The sequence below is a fragment of the Camelus bactrianus genome, chromosome 6 (assembly GCF_048773025.1).
Source record: "Camelus bactrianus isolate YW-2024 breed Bactrian camel chromosome 6, ASM4877302v1, whole genome shotgun sequence".
Taxonomy (NCBI): Eukaryota; Metazoa; Chordata; class Mammalia; order Artiodactyla; family Camelidae; genus Camelus; species Camelus bactrianus.
In genome coordinates, this window is record NC_133544.1 from 33,763,600 (window position 1) to 33,781,083 (window position 17,484).

General features: G+C 35.5%; 1 protein-coding gene across 1 annotated transcript in view; it reads left to right on the top strand.

The window, feature by feature from the left end:
- The window catches only part of KCNH5 (potassium voltage-gated channel subfamily H member 5), a 275,077-nt gene that overhangs the window by 164,291 nt on the left and 93,302 nt on the right, over positions 1-17,484 (top strand). The window contains exon 8 of the mRNA XM_010962243.3: positions 15,170-15,369. Within this exon, the coding sequence (XP_010960545.1) occupies positions 15,170-15,369 (200 nt within the window). The remainder of the gene's footprint in view (positions 1-15,169; positions 15,370-17,484) is intronic.

Here is a 17,484-nt window from a genome sequence, read left to right on the forward strand (position 1 = left end):
AACTTGGTATGGCTTTATTCCATACATGTCAGACTTTGGCAGGAATGATTTATTGAAAAGGTGAACATTTGGTACCAAGTGTTATTAGAAAAGAATGAAACCTAGTAATGTGGGAAATAGAGAAGAAATTTAGTAATATATCATGCACTGTTTTATGGTATACGTAGTGTTTCATGAGGTACATTGTCTTGAAAATTAGAAAGATGAGGATGACTTTATAGAATCAAGAATTAAGAACCTTTAAAACCTATTAAATCAATGCCATTTCTGTTTACCTAATGGGTTAGTATTGACTCCAGTCATTATAGGCAGTTAACTCAGTTACTTTTTAGCCAGCTCCTAATGAGTAGTTTGCGTTTCTGTAGCCAGAATGCTCAAAGTTTCTATGAATCATAATTCCCAGGGATTGTAAGTCAAGTAATATATTCTGCTTTTTAAGTTTCTAGATGATGGATTTCTTTCATGTCTCAATATATCATCACATGGATTTGTTCTTCTAATTTGATGATGGTGTAATTGTCTTACACATGATAATCTCTTGGTGATTACTCATTAAAAGATCCAATCCTGTTTAAACACAGGATGGGACATTATCTTTAAAAGTAGTCAGTGAAGTGCCCTATATAAAATATATGCTTACAATGCATGCTTAACTTCAAATTTATTGCTGTAAGCAGTGAGCAAGATTCTCCTAGGAATTTACACTTTACGCAGAGATGCTAAAGGCATACAACTGAAGTGCTTTACAAAAAAGAATTGGGAAGGTACAGATCAAAAATAAAACAGATTGAATATGCAGTGTGCCGAGATATAGCTGACCCTTCCCAGGGTCTCCAAGACTGCAAGAGTATAACTGTGTTAGAGTCCACTGACTTAGTAAGTTCAGTTGCTCTGTCTTGCTGCTGCTTCCTCATGCCTTTTGGTTTATCTTCTAGATCCTCATCATTTCCCTCTTCATTGAGGTGGCTCAGTGAAGCCACCAACCTGGTAGCTTGTTTATCTGTCTTTAGTCTCTTTCCCACTCCAGTACAGCTTGTCTAAAACGATAAGAGTATGCTTTTTCAAATAGCCTTTTATCCCTCATTCATCAAACATTGACTCAAGAGTCAATTAGGGAATGCCACTTTAAGACCCACAAAGCGTAGTGGCTGGGCAGGGAGTCTATACCAAAAACGCAACAAGCCTAGACTAGAGAAAGCAAGGAGCCCTTCCAAGTCACATATACTGTTCTTCACCTTGCTCTCTGCCACTGCCTAGAATATTTCTTGATCTAATTCAAGTTTGACTTCACCACCCGGCACTCCTACTCTTGCTTTTCCTACAGGTAACCATTACCTCTCATGACTAGTTCCTTCTCTACATCTGTCTGTGACACTGGTCGATGTAGCGCCACCAATTTTTAGATTTGTTAAAATGGGTTCCTCAGTTGCTGGCCTGCATTAGCATCCTGGTATTATGGCAACAGTTTCTCCTATGCTCCAGTGTAGTGTCCGCGCCTGCTGCTTCCTGCCTACTGCAGTGATTGTAAAATGGTTTTTCATGGAGATCTACAAAGTGTTCGTAGGTTTTTAATGAACAAAAAGTGTTCCAAGAGCAAACAAGTATGAAAAATGGTGTCTTTATTGCAAGCTTTTGATATGCTAATCTGCATTGTGATATGCTAATGGGAACCGGGACTCTCCAAGAGGTAGAACTAATATGAAACTTATTTGATCCAGAAACGTTTTTTAAAAGACAAACATCTGTTACCATCAGAGAGTATTATAATGTTCTAAAGGAATACTGTTTGCAGATTTGGGACTGCACCATCAAATCAGATTCCTTACAGCTTGACCAGCTCATCTTGTCTTCTCTAGAAAATAATTTCCTCATCTTATGCATATATTTTAAAAAATTCATTGTTTATTTTAAACCCTCGAGGTCAGTTATATTAGTCCTTATACAGTTTTAGCAAGAAAAGAACATAGTAGTTTCAGCCTCTAGAGCCTTGATTTTATATTTTATGCCCATTCAGATGAATATCAAAAGGAATTAGGGGAAGAGTAATATTCTAGGCTAGGAGGAAATGACAGGATTCCTTCTAGGCATCACATCTGACAGTGTGAGAGATAATCACCCAAATGAAGTGACTGTGGAGGCCCTTGCAACATGAGATGGTAGAGCATGTAAACAGGGAAGACATCTGAGCTTAGATATTAGTTGAGATCTCATGAATGGACAGACTTCCTCAGGCAGTGAGCTCTGATGCAGATGATCGTCAGAAACCCACAGACCTTGTCTCTTGTAATGAGGGATGGGGCCATAGCAAGAGGAACTGGAATAAAGGAGGAGTCACCCATGGTGCCCCAGGTTAACCCAGGAGAACCCTCCTTACCCCTGTTGCCCCAGAATAACTACTAAGATGGCCCTCTTTCACTCTCAGAGAAGTATTGGTTTGACTGATTAGTGATACAGGCAATTTAGATAAGGGAAGGGACAAGAGCCAGTCAAGGAGCAGTGTGTGCTAAACATGACGGAGATAAGCACTGCTTAAAAAGAAAAGAGTAATGAAAGTTGTCAAGGGCAACATTAAGTCAGTGATGATGAGGCTGACCTGAGATTTTAATGTAGAACAGTTTCAGCAGGAAAGTAAGGTCAGCCTGTTTAGTTTTGACCCTGTTGACTTTTTCAGGGCACTTTGCCAAATGTATTCATAGCTAATGATCAGCCTTCTTATTGTGTTGATACTTTGTCAGATTTCTGATACATCACTTAGAAGATTTTTAAGGAATATGACAAAATTCATAATCATTTTGAGCACAGAATTCTTACAACCAAATTGCTTCAAGTATTAATTAAAAAATAAGAATAAGTGTATGAAATTGCAATTCCTGTATCTCCCATAGTGCTTAGCATTGTGTTTACACCCAGTAAGCACTTAGTAAATGTGTGCTTTATATGTTGATACATACCATGATTATTTGCCAATGCACAAAAGGCCTAAATATTGTTGTAAAACAGCTAAAATCCCTTCCTAGAAGTTTTGACAGTGTGCGTACAATTGAATGTCTTCTATGCAGGCACAAACTAGTTTTATCATTTCACCAAACAAGGGACAGAGTCTGGATTAGCTGTTGTAATTTTTTTCATGTTAATTGGCCACTTTTGTCAGTAACCCACTTCGTTGAAGAACATTCTGGTTATTGTTGGGGATCATGAAGGAAATAAATGATGCTGGCTCTGCCTTAAAGAGCTTAAAGAATACATTTATTTAAGGATTATGTTGCCCTTTCTTTGGTGAGTTGTTTTGCTGTGCATTACATGAAACTTTTAATAGGTAGCAAGATCATTCGTGCACCGCACAGGCCGCTGGAGAGCTACATAGTCAGACAAAGCCAGCTTCCCATCCCTTTATTTATAGCCAGGCGAAACCAACTTTTTAAAATTCATTCACTGGGCAGAACTCTGACTGGGTTGGAAAAGAAGTTAAGGATGTACTTTCTTCTTTCCAATAGGTAGAGAGGTGATAAATTAGCTTATGGAAAAAGCACAAAGTACTGAGTCTTGCAGATAGAAACTTTTTCCCACTCTGTAGATCCCATGGGTTCTCTCAGAGTGCCTTTATCTTAAAGACTGTGTGTATGCACTACGCTTTTTTTAAGAAGGAAAATAAAATCACAGAATTTTAGTATTTTAGGAAACTTTGTCAGGCGGCCATGTGCTGACTATTGTACCAGAGACTGGAGATAGGGAAAATGGTTAGGAAGTTGTTGTTGTAACCATATGATGAAAAGACTGGATTCTGAGATGTTAATGGGAAGGAGGCCATGAGTTTGAGATATTCTGAAGGCAGAATGAAAAACTCTTGGTAGTCGATTTCATGAAGGGGGCATCTAGAGTTTGGAGCCAGCACTGGATCTGAGAAGAGCAATGGTGCTTTTGACCAAAATGTCTGCCAGATAATACTATTCAGAATTCCATCTTTGAAAGGTTGTGACTTTGTGTGCATTTCCACTATGTAGAGGGTCTGTGGATTATGTACATTGAAGACATGCTCATGGAATGAAATTTATACATCTCATCTCTTTTTCCAGCTCCAAAATGAAAACTTGTGTTCCACTACCCAAAATACTGTTTATCTAGTTTGGAGACTTTTGATGTTTAATGTAATTTCCAAATTAGAACGAAGTATTCTCCTATACTTAGGAGAACAGTGACAGGCACGCAGATCCCTGGACCTGGGCAAGTTACTTTGCCCAGGGCTTTAAAGAAAGTGTTCAAACGTTGCTGTTAAAAGACAGTTATTTGTTCCTGAGTTCAGTGGGCCGACCCTAATATTGGAGCAAATAGAAGGAGAGGCCCCACTGAAGGTTGTTACATCATTACAGGGTGATGACAGAGCACCTGCCCTAGATTGGGATGGAGAACCAGTGGATGCAGCACTGACCTAAGTGTGCTCAATTTGAGGATAATGATCAGGAGATGATAAATGTTAGATTTTCATTACTTATGTTAGGTATTTTGCCTTCTAAGATTCACAAATTAGAAATTCCATTCCATTACCAAGTATATATCCAATTTTCTTGAATTTTTATTTCTCTTAAAATAAACTCCTGTTTCATGTTGATGTATATCACAGTGTATTATGATGCATCCCAGTGAATAAGCATAAGCAAAGTAAACTAAAAGTGTCCTTTTATGTTACAGAGGTATTAGTCAGTAACATTTCTTTTGTACAGCATTCAGTGCTATTTGGGTAATGTGGCAACCATAGCAGATTTAAGGGCTTTTTGTTTAGTGATGGGCCTAGAACATCTTTTGGTATATATCATATATATCATATAAGGCATGCACCCAGTTTCTACTTGGTCTATAATCTAGCCCCTGGAGGTACTTAATTACTTGAGATCTGCTGTTCATACTGAAGAACTTTTGGTCAGATCTGTGATTAGTAAGCAACTAACATTGGCTGCAAGATGTTTGCTATGAGGTGGAATAATTATTATTTGCAATATCAAGTGTTAAAGCCGAAGGGTGTTAGGTTGTGTAGATGTTGAGATGGAAACTCTGATCTAACTTCATGCAGATTAATTTCCTGAATATATTTCCTTATATTTACAATGAGGATAAAATAGTAAGTTAGGGTGATTGTGTGAATTTGATGAGATAATGTATGTAGCATCTTGGGTTTCTTGATGATCTTTTATGAATATCCTGGGAATTGACTTAATTGCTCTTTAAAAAGATTTATAGCTTCTACCTTTCTAAAAAATATAAGTAATTTACTCTTTTTGCAAATTTTGTCACTTCTTTGTGCTTATTGCAAATATCAAGGAATGCCAAAGTTTAAAGAACATAAAAATCAGCACAAATTCTGTTGTCCAATTATAAGAACTGGTAACATTTTGTAAACATCCTTTAATCACTATTCTATGTATACCCATAAATCACTCCCCCCCACACATTCACAGATACATATAATGTTATAAAGAATGAAATTAAGGAATCTGCCTTTTCTAACAAAAATACGCCGTTAATCTTTTCAGATCTATCCCCAGAGATCCCCATCAGCATCTTAATGGTTTCTGAGTTTTCAATTGTGTTGCGTCATTATTTGTATCACTCAATCTTTATTTTTTCTCATATTATAAACAACATTTCAGCGATCATTTTTGTGCACTCATTTTATATGCCATAATATAACTTCCAAGAAATGGAATAGTTGGTTCAAACAGTATGTCCATTTAAACTTTTAACCCATGCTTAGTACAGGCATAACTTTCTGATTAATTTCTGATGAAATCTTTATCTAAAATATTATACTATGACTTAGAATATATTTATTTTTCATAAACTACTAAGTTCCACTAATTTATGTCCCCAGTTTGTAATATTCTTGGTATTAGAATATTAGCACTTAATTTTCACTATAGCAATAGCTTTTGTGATTTATACCTCTTAATGGTTGTTTTGTTTTGCTATCTGCCTTTTAATACTTTTTTTTGTATATATTTTTAATTGAAGTATATAGTCACTTTACAATGTTGTGTAAATTTCTGGTGTAGAGGATAATGCCCCAGTCATACATGAGTCTATATATATTCGCTTTTGTATTCTTTTTCACCGTAAGTTACTAGGAGATTTTGAGTATAGTTCCCTGTGCTATGAGTATGAACTTGTTCTTTATCTATTTTATATATATTAGTTAGTATCTGCAAACCTTGAGCACCTAATTTATCCCTTCCCATCTCCTTCCTTCCCTGGTAGTCATAAGTTTGTTTTCTATGTCTGTGAGTCTGTTTCTGTTTTGTAAATAAGTTTGTCTTTTTTTTTTTCTTTTAGATTCCCCATATAAGTGATACCATATGATATTTCTCTTTCTGGCTTACTTCACTTAGGATGACGATCTCCAGGTCCATCCATGTTGCTGCAAATGGCATTATTTTATTCTTTTTTTATGGCTGGGTAGTGTTCTATTGTATAAATATACCACAACTTCTTTATCCAGTCATTTGTCGATGGACATTTAAGTTGTTTCCATGTCTTGGCTATTGTAAATAGTGCTGCTGTGAACATTGGGGTGCATGTATCTTTTTGAATTAAGGATCCCTCTGGATATTCAGAATACTTTAATGATATTCTCAGTCAGATTTGACTGGGAATGATTCTTATGTACTTGCTGTTTTGTTTTGCTATATGAAGAAAATCCTTTAAAGTTAATTTAACTTCTATTTTTCTTGTGTTCTTGTTTAGAACTATGCTTTCAATAGACAGCTATAAGGAAGTTTAAAACGTAATCGCTTTCAAGAATGCCATTATATTTATAGCAAGATATGTTAACACATATAGAGTAATATGAAAATATAAACCAAGGCATATAATTACTGTTTTAAGTGAGATATTGATAAGTTCTGTAGAAGAATAGGAGACATTCCTCAGTCTGGGATAATCAAAGATTTTATGGAGGAAATAATAAGCCCTGAAGAGTGTCTGGGATTTAGGGAAGATGAAAGAGTTATCTGTTGCTGTGTAAGAGATGACACCAAGACATAGCGACTTTGTATCACAAGGATTCATTATTTTTTATGACCATATTGTTGACCAGACAATTGGTTCATCTGTTAATTTTGCTTGGGCGCACTCAGCTCCATTTAGCTGGCACCTTGGCTAGGGACTTGGTTCAGCTGGGACTACCAGATAACTAGACCTCTCCATCCTTGCTTTCTTGCTGTCTTGTCAGTACAATCCAGGCTTCTTCAGGAATGATGGTCTCAAGACAGCATTCCAAGAGAGTGAAAGCAAAACATGCAAGTCCCCTTAAGGTCTAGCTTTGGAAATTGTGTAATATCATCTCTGCCTTATTCTAATGGAAGTCACAAAGCTAGCACAGATTAAAGGAAGTAAATTCCAGCTTTTGGTGGGAGAAGCAATAAAGTCTCATTGCAAAGAGATGTGCATACCAAGATAGAAAAAATTTGTGGACATATTTTGAAATCCACCACAAAGAAACTTCATGAACAAAGATTTGGAATCAAGAATAAATTGTATGGAGGCTCACGAGAAGATAGGTTATGGCATTACTTTTCAGAATATACAAGAAGCTCTTGGCTATTCTACAAATAGTGTTCTTAGGAACCTTGATAGTTTATTTCAGTTGGTGGCAGTACCATTTCACTCTTTGGGTCTTGGATCAATAGTTGTGTTTTGGTAAAGACAGATATTTAATATTATTTCAAGTATGGTGTCTAGTGCTCTCATGTTAATGTAAGTATAATAGTAACACTCACTTTATAGATATATAGAAAGAATAACTGATCTAATATTATCCTCTATTTATTACTTCTTTTCATATTCTGGTGCTAAGGATTAGAAAAATGACTTGCAGGTATCATTAATGAAAAACAAAGATTTCTGGAAAACAGTTAAAATGTCTATCTAGTACAGTATAAACACAGAACAACTATAAAAATATTTGAAAACATTATGAATGGCAAGGGGTTAATATCCAAAATGTATGATACAACTCAATATAAAAAACAAATAACCCAATAAAAATTTTGTAGAAGACCTGAACAGACATTTTTCCAAAGAAGAGATACAGATGGCTAACTGGCACTTGAAAAGAGGTACAACATCACTAATTATTAGAGAAATGCAAATCCAAACCACAATGAGGTATCACCTCACACCTGTCAGAATGGCTATCATCCAAAAGCCTACAAATAACAAATGCTGGCAAGGCTGTGGGAAAAAAAGAATCTTTGTAAACTGTTGATGGGATTGTAAGTTGATGCAGCCACTGTGGAAAACAATCTGGAGGTTCCTCAAAAAGTAAAAATAAAACTACCACATGATCCAGCAACTTCGCCTCTGGGTATATATCTGGAAAAAAATGAAAACACTAATTTGAAAAGATACATGAACCCCAATGTTTAAAGCAGCACTATTTACAATACCCAAGATATGGAAGCAACACAAGTGTCCATCAACAGGCAAATGGATAAAAAGAATAGGTACAGTGGAATGTTACTCAGCCATAAAAAAGAATAAAATTCTGCCAATTGCAGCAACATTGATGGACTTAGAGAATATTATGCTTAGTAAAATATGTCAGACAGAGAAAGGCAAAGACTGCATGGTATCACTTATATATGGAATCTAAAAAATAAAACAAATGTATAGAGCTAAATAGAAACAGACTCAGAGATAAATAAAACAAACTAGTGGTTACCACTGGGGAGAAGGGCACATTAGGAATAAAGGATTAAGAAATACAAACTACTATGTATAAAATAGATAAGCAAAAAGGATACATTGCACAGCAAGGGAATTACAGCCATTATTTTGTAATAGTTTTTAATGGAGTATAATCTGTAAAATACTCGATCACTATGTTGTACATCTGAAACTAATAAGATATTGTAAATCAACTACACTTTAATAAAAGAATAATAATCATTGCCATGTAATTATTGAAACTATTTTAATGTAGTCAGTTTTTATTGTAATCGTGGGATAAGTGATAATCTGGTGAAATCTGTCCAATATTACGCTAATTTGATAAATTCTAAAAATGGTCCCTTCTGTGTCCCAACTTATCTTACAAGTTGAGTTAATTTAAATAAAGATTCAATCAGCTCCTTGTGTTACCTGGAAATCTCCTTCAAAATTCCAGCATCCCTAAGAGGGATAATATATTAAATAGTTTTCAATAAATTTAACACTTAATAGAAAGTAATTAATGAGATTAATTTCTAACAGAATAGTTGACATGGTTCAGATGCTGGATGGAATGGGGCATGTATCAAGTGAAGACTGTGAAAGAAAAATATCTGGCTCATAAGTGGGTGCCTACTGTGTGCTTACATATGTGGATTATTGCAAAAGAGCATCCAAGGAAACTAGGAGCCATTATGAGGGAGTTGGAAAGAGAATAAAACTAAAGTTGGAAGTCTGATGATCAGCTTCTTCACTTTGTTCTGAGGCCAACTGGAGTCATTTCAAATGTTTTAACAGGCTGTGTGATACATATACAATCAGATTGATGGAACATTTTCCTTCCATGTCTTAAATATCATTATTAAAGGTGGACTTTAGTGAATAGAAAGAGAAATGATGATTGAACCACCTATGTGGCTTTAAGGGTTACCAGAAATGCATTTGCATATTAGTATTTTAAATTGCTCAGTCTAAGGCCAATGATTACTTGCCAGAATTTATAAAAGGAAGATAATTAGGAAAAGTAAATGTGGATCATTGTGAATGGGCACAAAAAGTCTAGAAAATATAAATCATTAATAAAAAGAGGGATGGATGCAGCTTGATCTGAGGAGCAAACAAGATGAAGTAACTGGAGATCCTAATTTATTCAGAGAACTGGGTATGGTAATTTTATGTGCTATCCTGAGAAACTCTTAAGTGGAGGCGGAGTTACAGTTAATTAGCTGAACATAGATTTTTGTTTGACTACAAATTGTTTAACCATGAGAAATAAATGATATTTAGTTTATATACTTGGAATGACTATAAGTTTGTGAATTTTTGTAAACTGTGAAAAGGAAATGGTCATTAGATTTACTTCAAAGAATGTGACTTGGGAGAATTAAAGATGAATACTTTTCTGTAGGAAGTAGTGGATACTACTTGAGAGCAGGGATTGTGGTCGTATCCTTAGTTCCTTAGTGGCTATTGTAGGGGCTGCATTTAATAGATGTTCAATAAAGATCACTGAATTAAGCAATACTTGAATGAATAGTGAAATCTGTGACAGTTACATGGCATTACTCAATCTTTTAACCTTTGTCTCTTTTTGAAAACAAACATTCATTCATTACTTTAATGTTTATATTATAAAAATAATAGTTGTTTTTCAGTATTAAGATATAAAATATATTAAATATTCAAAAAAGAATTTTCTAAAATATACTATTAGGTTCTGATATGCATCATAAGGAGCTCTTACCTTCCTCTCCCAGGTCCCCTAATCAGCTGAGAATCAATCTGTTTTATTAAGCCATTAATAAAACTGTTTATTAGAATATTAGAGTTGCATGGTTAATCAAACTTAGTGGCTTAAAACAATTTATTAAAAATAAGCCATTTATTTCACTCATGAACCTACAATTTCTACAGGGCTAGGAGGGCATGCTTTATTTCTGGCCCTTGTGGTATCAGCTGGGATGGTTTGAATGGGTTTGAAAAATTCACTTCCAATGGGCTCAGCCACATACGTGGCTGGTAAACTGATGTTATCAAGCTATGTGCTGCACACACAGTCAGACTGTTAGGGCACTTTCCTTCCTATCTAAACTGTTATTATTAAGTATGGATTTAAATAGAAAAGGGAGTGATCGTTGAAGGACCTGTGTAGCCTTCTGTATTACCAGAAACATCTTCTCATATCAGCATTTTAAATTGCTCAGCCTAAGGCCAGTGCTTAGCTGGAGCTCAGCCAAGAGTTTTGGCCAGGGGCCTTGATTCCTCTCCATGTGGACCTTTTTAGAAGAAGTTTGGGCTTCCTCACCACACAGAAACTATTTTCCAAGAGCAGGTATTCTAACAGTGGGGAGCTGGAAGTTTCTGGTTTCCTAAGGCCTGGGCCCGATACTGGTATATGATTAGAGCTACCATCTTGTATTGGTAAAACAGCACAGAGCATGCCTAGATTCAGGCAAAAGGGATTTAGACCCTGCCTCTCAGTGGGAGGGGTGTCAGAGAATCTGCATCTATCTTTATTCTAACATAATTATCTCTACAATAATCCCCTTATGGTAAATAAGAAAAGTAGAAGACTTTTTAGATAAGACATTTACTGTTGTATATGCCAGAATTATCAAGTCTTTAAATATGATAGACTTATAAAATTAGTTTGTCTTAGATTGTCTTAAGCTTAAAAGGCTACAGAGGCATTTATAAAACGAAGTTTATCAAATTTTAATAGGTTAGTCTAATTCTTACTAGTAAAGTAGGCAAATTAACGTATATGGCATCCCATTCAAAGGGAAAAATTATTTAATAGTCCTGTACAAAACTGGCTAGGCCAAGCATGATCATGCATGTTTGATGAATGACAATAGACCTTGCCAATTTATTTATTTTCTTAGTATGGCCAAGGCATGTATCACCTTAGCTTCTAAATATTTTATTCTCCTATATACATTAATAATGTGTGTTCCTTCCATGTTTTTGTATTCACCAGTAGTGAAACTTTGAGTTGAAAAAAAAGGATGTTTTCTGAAAAACTGTTTCCTGGGATTTTAATGTGTGAATTTACTGGAAAAAATACTGAATACCTACTATGTTCCAAGAACTGGTCTGTGTTCTGGAAATACAGCAGTGAGCACAAAGGACAGGGCCCATGCCTGTACTTACGGATTTTGCATTTCTAATAGGGAATATAGGTATAAAGAAAGAAATAAATAAATACATAAATTAAATTAGAGATAAATAGGATTGAGGACATGGGCATAGGAAGAGGGTGGGGTGATACTGAAGGAAGAGGATGTTCATGCCGCTGTGTGAAAAACTCTTTGGAAGCTATTTCCGTGATGATGATGGTGACAATACATAACGTTTCCTGGATGCTTACTTCCTATTGAACTCTCTTTGAAAACTGTTATTATATGAGTTATCTCATTTAACACAGTTCCTTTGTAAAGATTCTACGGTGATTGTAAAGTTATAAGAGAGGAAATAGAATCCTAGCGAGTTAGTCAGTGGCCCAAATACACATAGCTAGGAAGTGGAAAAGCATGTACTCGTAAAGACTATGCAGGATGCTGGTAGAGGTGATGAGAAGTGATTGAACTGAGGCTATATTTTGAAGGTAGAGCCAACAGGAATTTTTGACAGATTAGATGTAGGAGATGAATCAAAGAGTCAATTGAAGAATGACTCCATATATTGGTCTGAGCAACTAGGTGTGGCTTTGCAATTTACTGGGATGAAAAGTGCCTTTGTTTGTTGATGAGAAGGTGCTGTAAATTAAGAGTTCTCTTTTAGACATGTTAGATTTGAATGGCTATTAGACAAGCAAGAAGATTTGTGTGTCTGTAATTCAAGGGAGAGGTATTGCTTTGGGAGTTAGCAGTGTAGAGATAGTTTCTACTGAGATCAATTTTCTTCATTATTGTGTGTCATGTCCTAGGGCCACTCTCATTAAAGATGTACCCATTTATCCTGGGAACACTGACTGTGGTGGTGAGCAATATTGTGCTTGCTGTGGAATGTCACACTTGCTCTCATTATATTTTTTGAAATGTGTACTAGTCCTAAATGTTGAAAATGTTTTTAAGGAAGAAGTGGTTTCTCTTTTTTGAAATATATGCATATTACATGAATCTGTACATGTGATAAAATTTTATACAAAAAAAGACAGCATGTGACAAACTAGTGAACTATGAATAATGTCTGTAGGCTGGTTAATTGTATTGTGCCATTGTCAATTTCCTGGTTTTGATAAATTACTATAGTTCTATACTGTGGGTACATGTGAACTTTCTGCATGATTTTATAACATTTCAAAGTTAAAAAATTGTATGTGTAAGTACATGTTATATATATAGGATTATACACATATAATTATATGTATAATTGAATGTCTCACCTTAAATTATGACCTTGTTTAGTCCTACCCACTGTAGGACACCACACTCACATGAAAATGGGAGGCAGAAGTGGATATCTTTGTAATATACCAAACTTAATGGAATGTTATTAGTCTTCATTTATTAATGCTGAAAACTTTAAATACATTGGCAGTTTTATTCATATTTTAATGCTTAAGCTTTTCATATGAGCAGGATACGTGCATGTTTAATGTACCCCAAAGATGAAATGTGTGGTAATTTGTTAAACTAAAAGGCAGTAGTAAGACACTTTGGCACATGTCGCATATTACAAGCATCTTAGGGAGCCAAATGAGTTGAACATGTCAGAATAATAGTTCTGTGATATTTATTGACAATTTAAAACAGCTGGGCACTATTCAAAAGCATGATTGTAGTGTTATTTCATCAACCTCTAAAAAGATCATTATTGTAAAAACAAATTCTCTTTTCTGGAAATGCAAAAGTTCGTATCTGTCACATGATTCTTCTACCTTTAGTTTGTTTGCATTATTTCTGTGTTTCTTTTTTTTTTTCTAATGCAAAGAGATTTTCCTTTTTTTTTTTTAACATTTTTTATTGATTTATAATCATTTTACAGTGTTGTGTGTCTTTGTCTTTCTTAATATCAACAATGATGAAATAGAGCTTTAAGTTGTGATTACCTATACTTTTTTGTTGTTTTTAAATATAAGGATTCAAAGATTTAAAGACCCAGTTGAGAAGTGTCAGCACTATATTTTGCCTACTCAGTTTTAACAAAATACTGTCTATCTTAAAAATTGTTCTGCACTGGCACCAAGATCCCTAAATAACAGTTAAAAAAAAAAGTGAGTAATGCTTGTAAAATCATAGCTTCTTATTATGAAATTATAATTTGTTGTACTCAAAAAGCAACTATTCTTTAAAAAAAATAGATTGAGGATCTTAAATTGCTTCACTAGATGGATTTTATACTACTTACATCAAATGGGATTTGGTTGATAACACTGAAAAATGAAAACAGTCCATAGTTTTTGTTTAGAGAAGGCCTTTTTTAAATGCTCAGAGGAAGTAGAATGGAAGTGATCATTGTCTGACATTCCACTTATTTGTGAAATGCTTATGGAATGTGTATGGTTACTAACCATTTTGCTTATTGAATATTAAGGGGAATAAAGTGCTGCTGTCTTTTCAGAAGAGCCCTCTGTTAACTAAGGGAATAAAACCAAAGGGACGGGATAGGCTGGGAATGGTGTGTGATTGGATGTGTGTTGAGTTTGCTTTTGAAAGCTTTAACAAGATCAGGTCAACATTAGTAGCCTGACCAGATCAGAAGAGAGAAGACTTGGTAAATTATAGGTTGAGGGAGGGAGTAGCAGTTAGGAGCATTAAGAAATCCTATTCCTTTTCTAGCCACTATAGATAAATAACAGTGGTTTGCAAGTTGGCTGAACTCTTAATTAAATAATGAAATAAAAAAACTTACAATGCTGGGATACTGACATGAGTTTAATAACTAGAATTTTCAGGCACTCCCAAAGCTTTATTTTAGCTGCTAATTCCAACCCTGTTTCTCTCTAGAACCTTCTAGAAATGGAATACATTGTTTACACTCCCTATATTTCTGATGTTCTGTCAATAATATGTGTAAGCAGAGAAATATTCCAGAAGCCAGAAGAAGCAAGCAATGAGAAAGAGCATATACATTTCTAAACTGGATCATCATTCCCTTGAAAATTTAAATTGATTAGGCTTCATTCTGGAGGACAAGGCTGGAGAGTGACTTCAGTTACAAAGCTAAGCGTGTCAGGCAATTTATAACCTTGGATCATCTATTTCTTCATGAAATCTATCAGCCATTCTCATGTTTTGCCACAATGACTAGAGTGGTGCTCACTCATAAAATCATGTTTCTTATACTACAAATAACATTTACTGAGTGAATACCAAATTCCAGGCACGCTTCTGGAAAAGTTACCATGCATAATCCCGAAAAGTCTATGAAGGCGTCTCTGTCAGATGATTCATTGATTGGGCCAATATTCATACCTTTTTTTCCACTTGGGATATTTGTTTTATTTTCATCACTTCTTCTCTTTCAGCTCTCCTTTATGCAACTATTTTTGGAAATGTTACCACAATTTTCCAGCAAATGTATGCCAACACCAACCGGTACCACGAGATGCTGAATAATGTTCGGGACTTCCTGAAACTCTATCAGGTCCCCAAAGGCCTTAGTGAACGAGTCATGGATTATATTGTCTCAACATGGTCCATGTCAAAAGGCATTGACACAGAGAAGGTATGGGTTCTTATTATTGTTGTTCTTATTTATTTTCTATTACAATAGGGTATTCAGATGCCTGAAGCTTTCCCACACATACTATTTGTATAAATGCTTTATAAATGTGACTCTGTGTTTTGTAAGCAACATATCCGTCAATCATATTATGGAGTGCTTAGGAGGTGGAAAGCACTCAGCTATTAATTATCAATTAGTACTAGTCATCACGCTCAATTTAGGAATTGTGGCTCCCGAAAACAACTAATTACTCCATTTCCCTAAAACACTCTCATTACCACTCAGAGTAATTTGCGGTATTCCTCTAAAATGCTAACTGTGCTGCCACTTCTCCTGCTAGATTTTATTCTTAATTTCTATTTTGATGGTTTGCCAGTTTAAAATTGAAAAACAAACATCCTTGCTTACAACTAAAAAATTACATGTCTTCTATGCTACCTTCTCTTTAAATTTCTCCTCTCTCATGTGCTTCATAAAGCAACTTACAATTCTTTGTTTTCCCTTTTTCCCCACACAGATCTATAACATGGATACCAGCCTCCTAATCCACCAAACATCTCTAATTTCTTGCTTGTCTTTTCATGGAATCTCTTTAAATTTTTCCAATCTAACTCATATTAGGGGCGAAAGATGAAACCAAAGTCCTCCTTACAGTAAGCAAAACCAAATTAAAAAAAAAAAAAACAACAACTCACTTCCTACACCCAGCCGATTCACATCAAATGTAGGGGCTGGCAAAGAGGGCTTGCACACACGTTTTAGAGAAAACGGATCTTGAGCTATTTCATTTTATTAGCATCAGTGGAGACTATTTTTAGGTACTGATTTTTGGTATGTGATAATCAGACAGCACATGACCTTTCTTGCTTTTCCCACAAATTTAATTGTTTTTTAATCATATGAAGTTGACTTGTAGTCTTTCTTCCAGACCTGCTCAACAAACCCCTTTCAGTGTCAAAGTGAAATGAGCAAAGTCGATGTTTAAGTTAGGGGAATTTCATGGAACAGTAAGTAGGTAGTTTTAAGCCAGAGCAGGTGTTGTTAGGAGCAGAGGATTGAGGAGAGGTGAAGGGAATGAACTTGAAAAGTGAGAGTCAAGGGAGGGAAGCCTTCAGAGAGAATACAAGGTACTTGAGGCCAGCTATGTGGAAGAATTCATGAAAGAGGGTGAGATTTGAGATTTGCTCCTCTTTTAACATTTTACAAGATGCAGTTAAATGGCCCCTTAAACTGGAATGTGTGACCACAGAGGGGAAGGACAAGTTGCATGTCTGTGAAATTTGATTAATGTGTACATGAACTGGTATCAGGTCAGTAGGAAAGGAATGCAGAGAAGGGACAGAATCTTCCTCAGGGGTGCATGTGAGAGTCAGTGTTTAAATCGCCAAATGCAGGAGGTTCTTTGAAGTCCACGTTCAATAAAACTGAGATTGAGAGGTAGCCGTCTACCTTGTCAATCACCGTCTCAGTCAGAAGCTTTTCTTTCTAGAAAGTTCAGTGGAATCACAGGGTAGCTGACAGAAAACATCAGTGAAATAATGGAATAATAGCCTTTTACTTTAGAAGAATGCCTGACCCAGAGCCGATGCCACAGATCTGGTACATGGCTGATTTCTGAATTTATTTCTCTAAATTCCCAGATGCTGGGTTGGTTCAAGAATGGTCAACAGATTCTCGCAAGCTTCCCCTGTAGGACCTGCGCAACCGCCCACTTCATGATGCAGTTGGGGTGTAATACATTGGCATTGCGTGTACAGAAGGGCGTGCACCATTCATTCTTCTCATTGACATTTTTTGATTGCTATTTATCATCTGTGGTCACGGAAATGTGCTTCTGATTGGCAGAATATCCATGGAAAATGGAGTAATAGGGGAAAAAAAGATGAGGAGGCTAATGTTAAGGGTGAAATAAGATTTTAATTCACATAAAAAGATTTTTAAAGAAATAAGTAAAAATATTAAAATAAACTAGCTCTTAGAAAAAAACATGGACATGCCTTCTAACTGAATGGGAAATCCTTTGAGTAGTTTTTGACTAGTAGGAGGAGCAGATTTAAAGAACTCTGGCAAACATGAAAGTTTTGCTAGGCATCTGTAAAACATATCTAAAGTTGA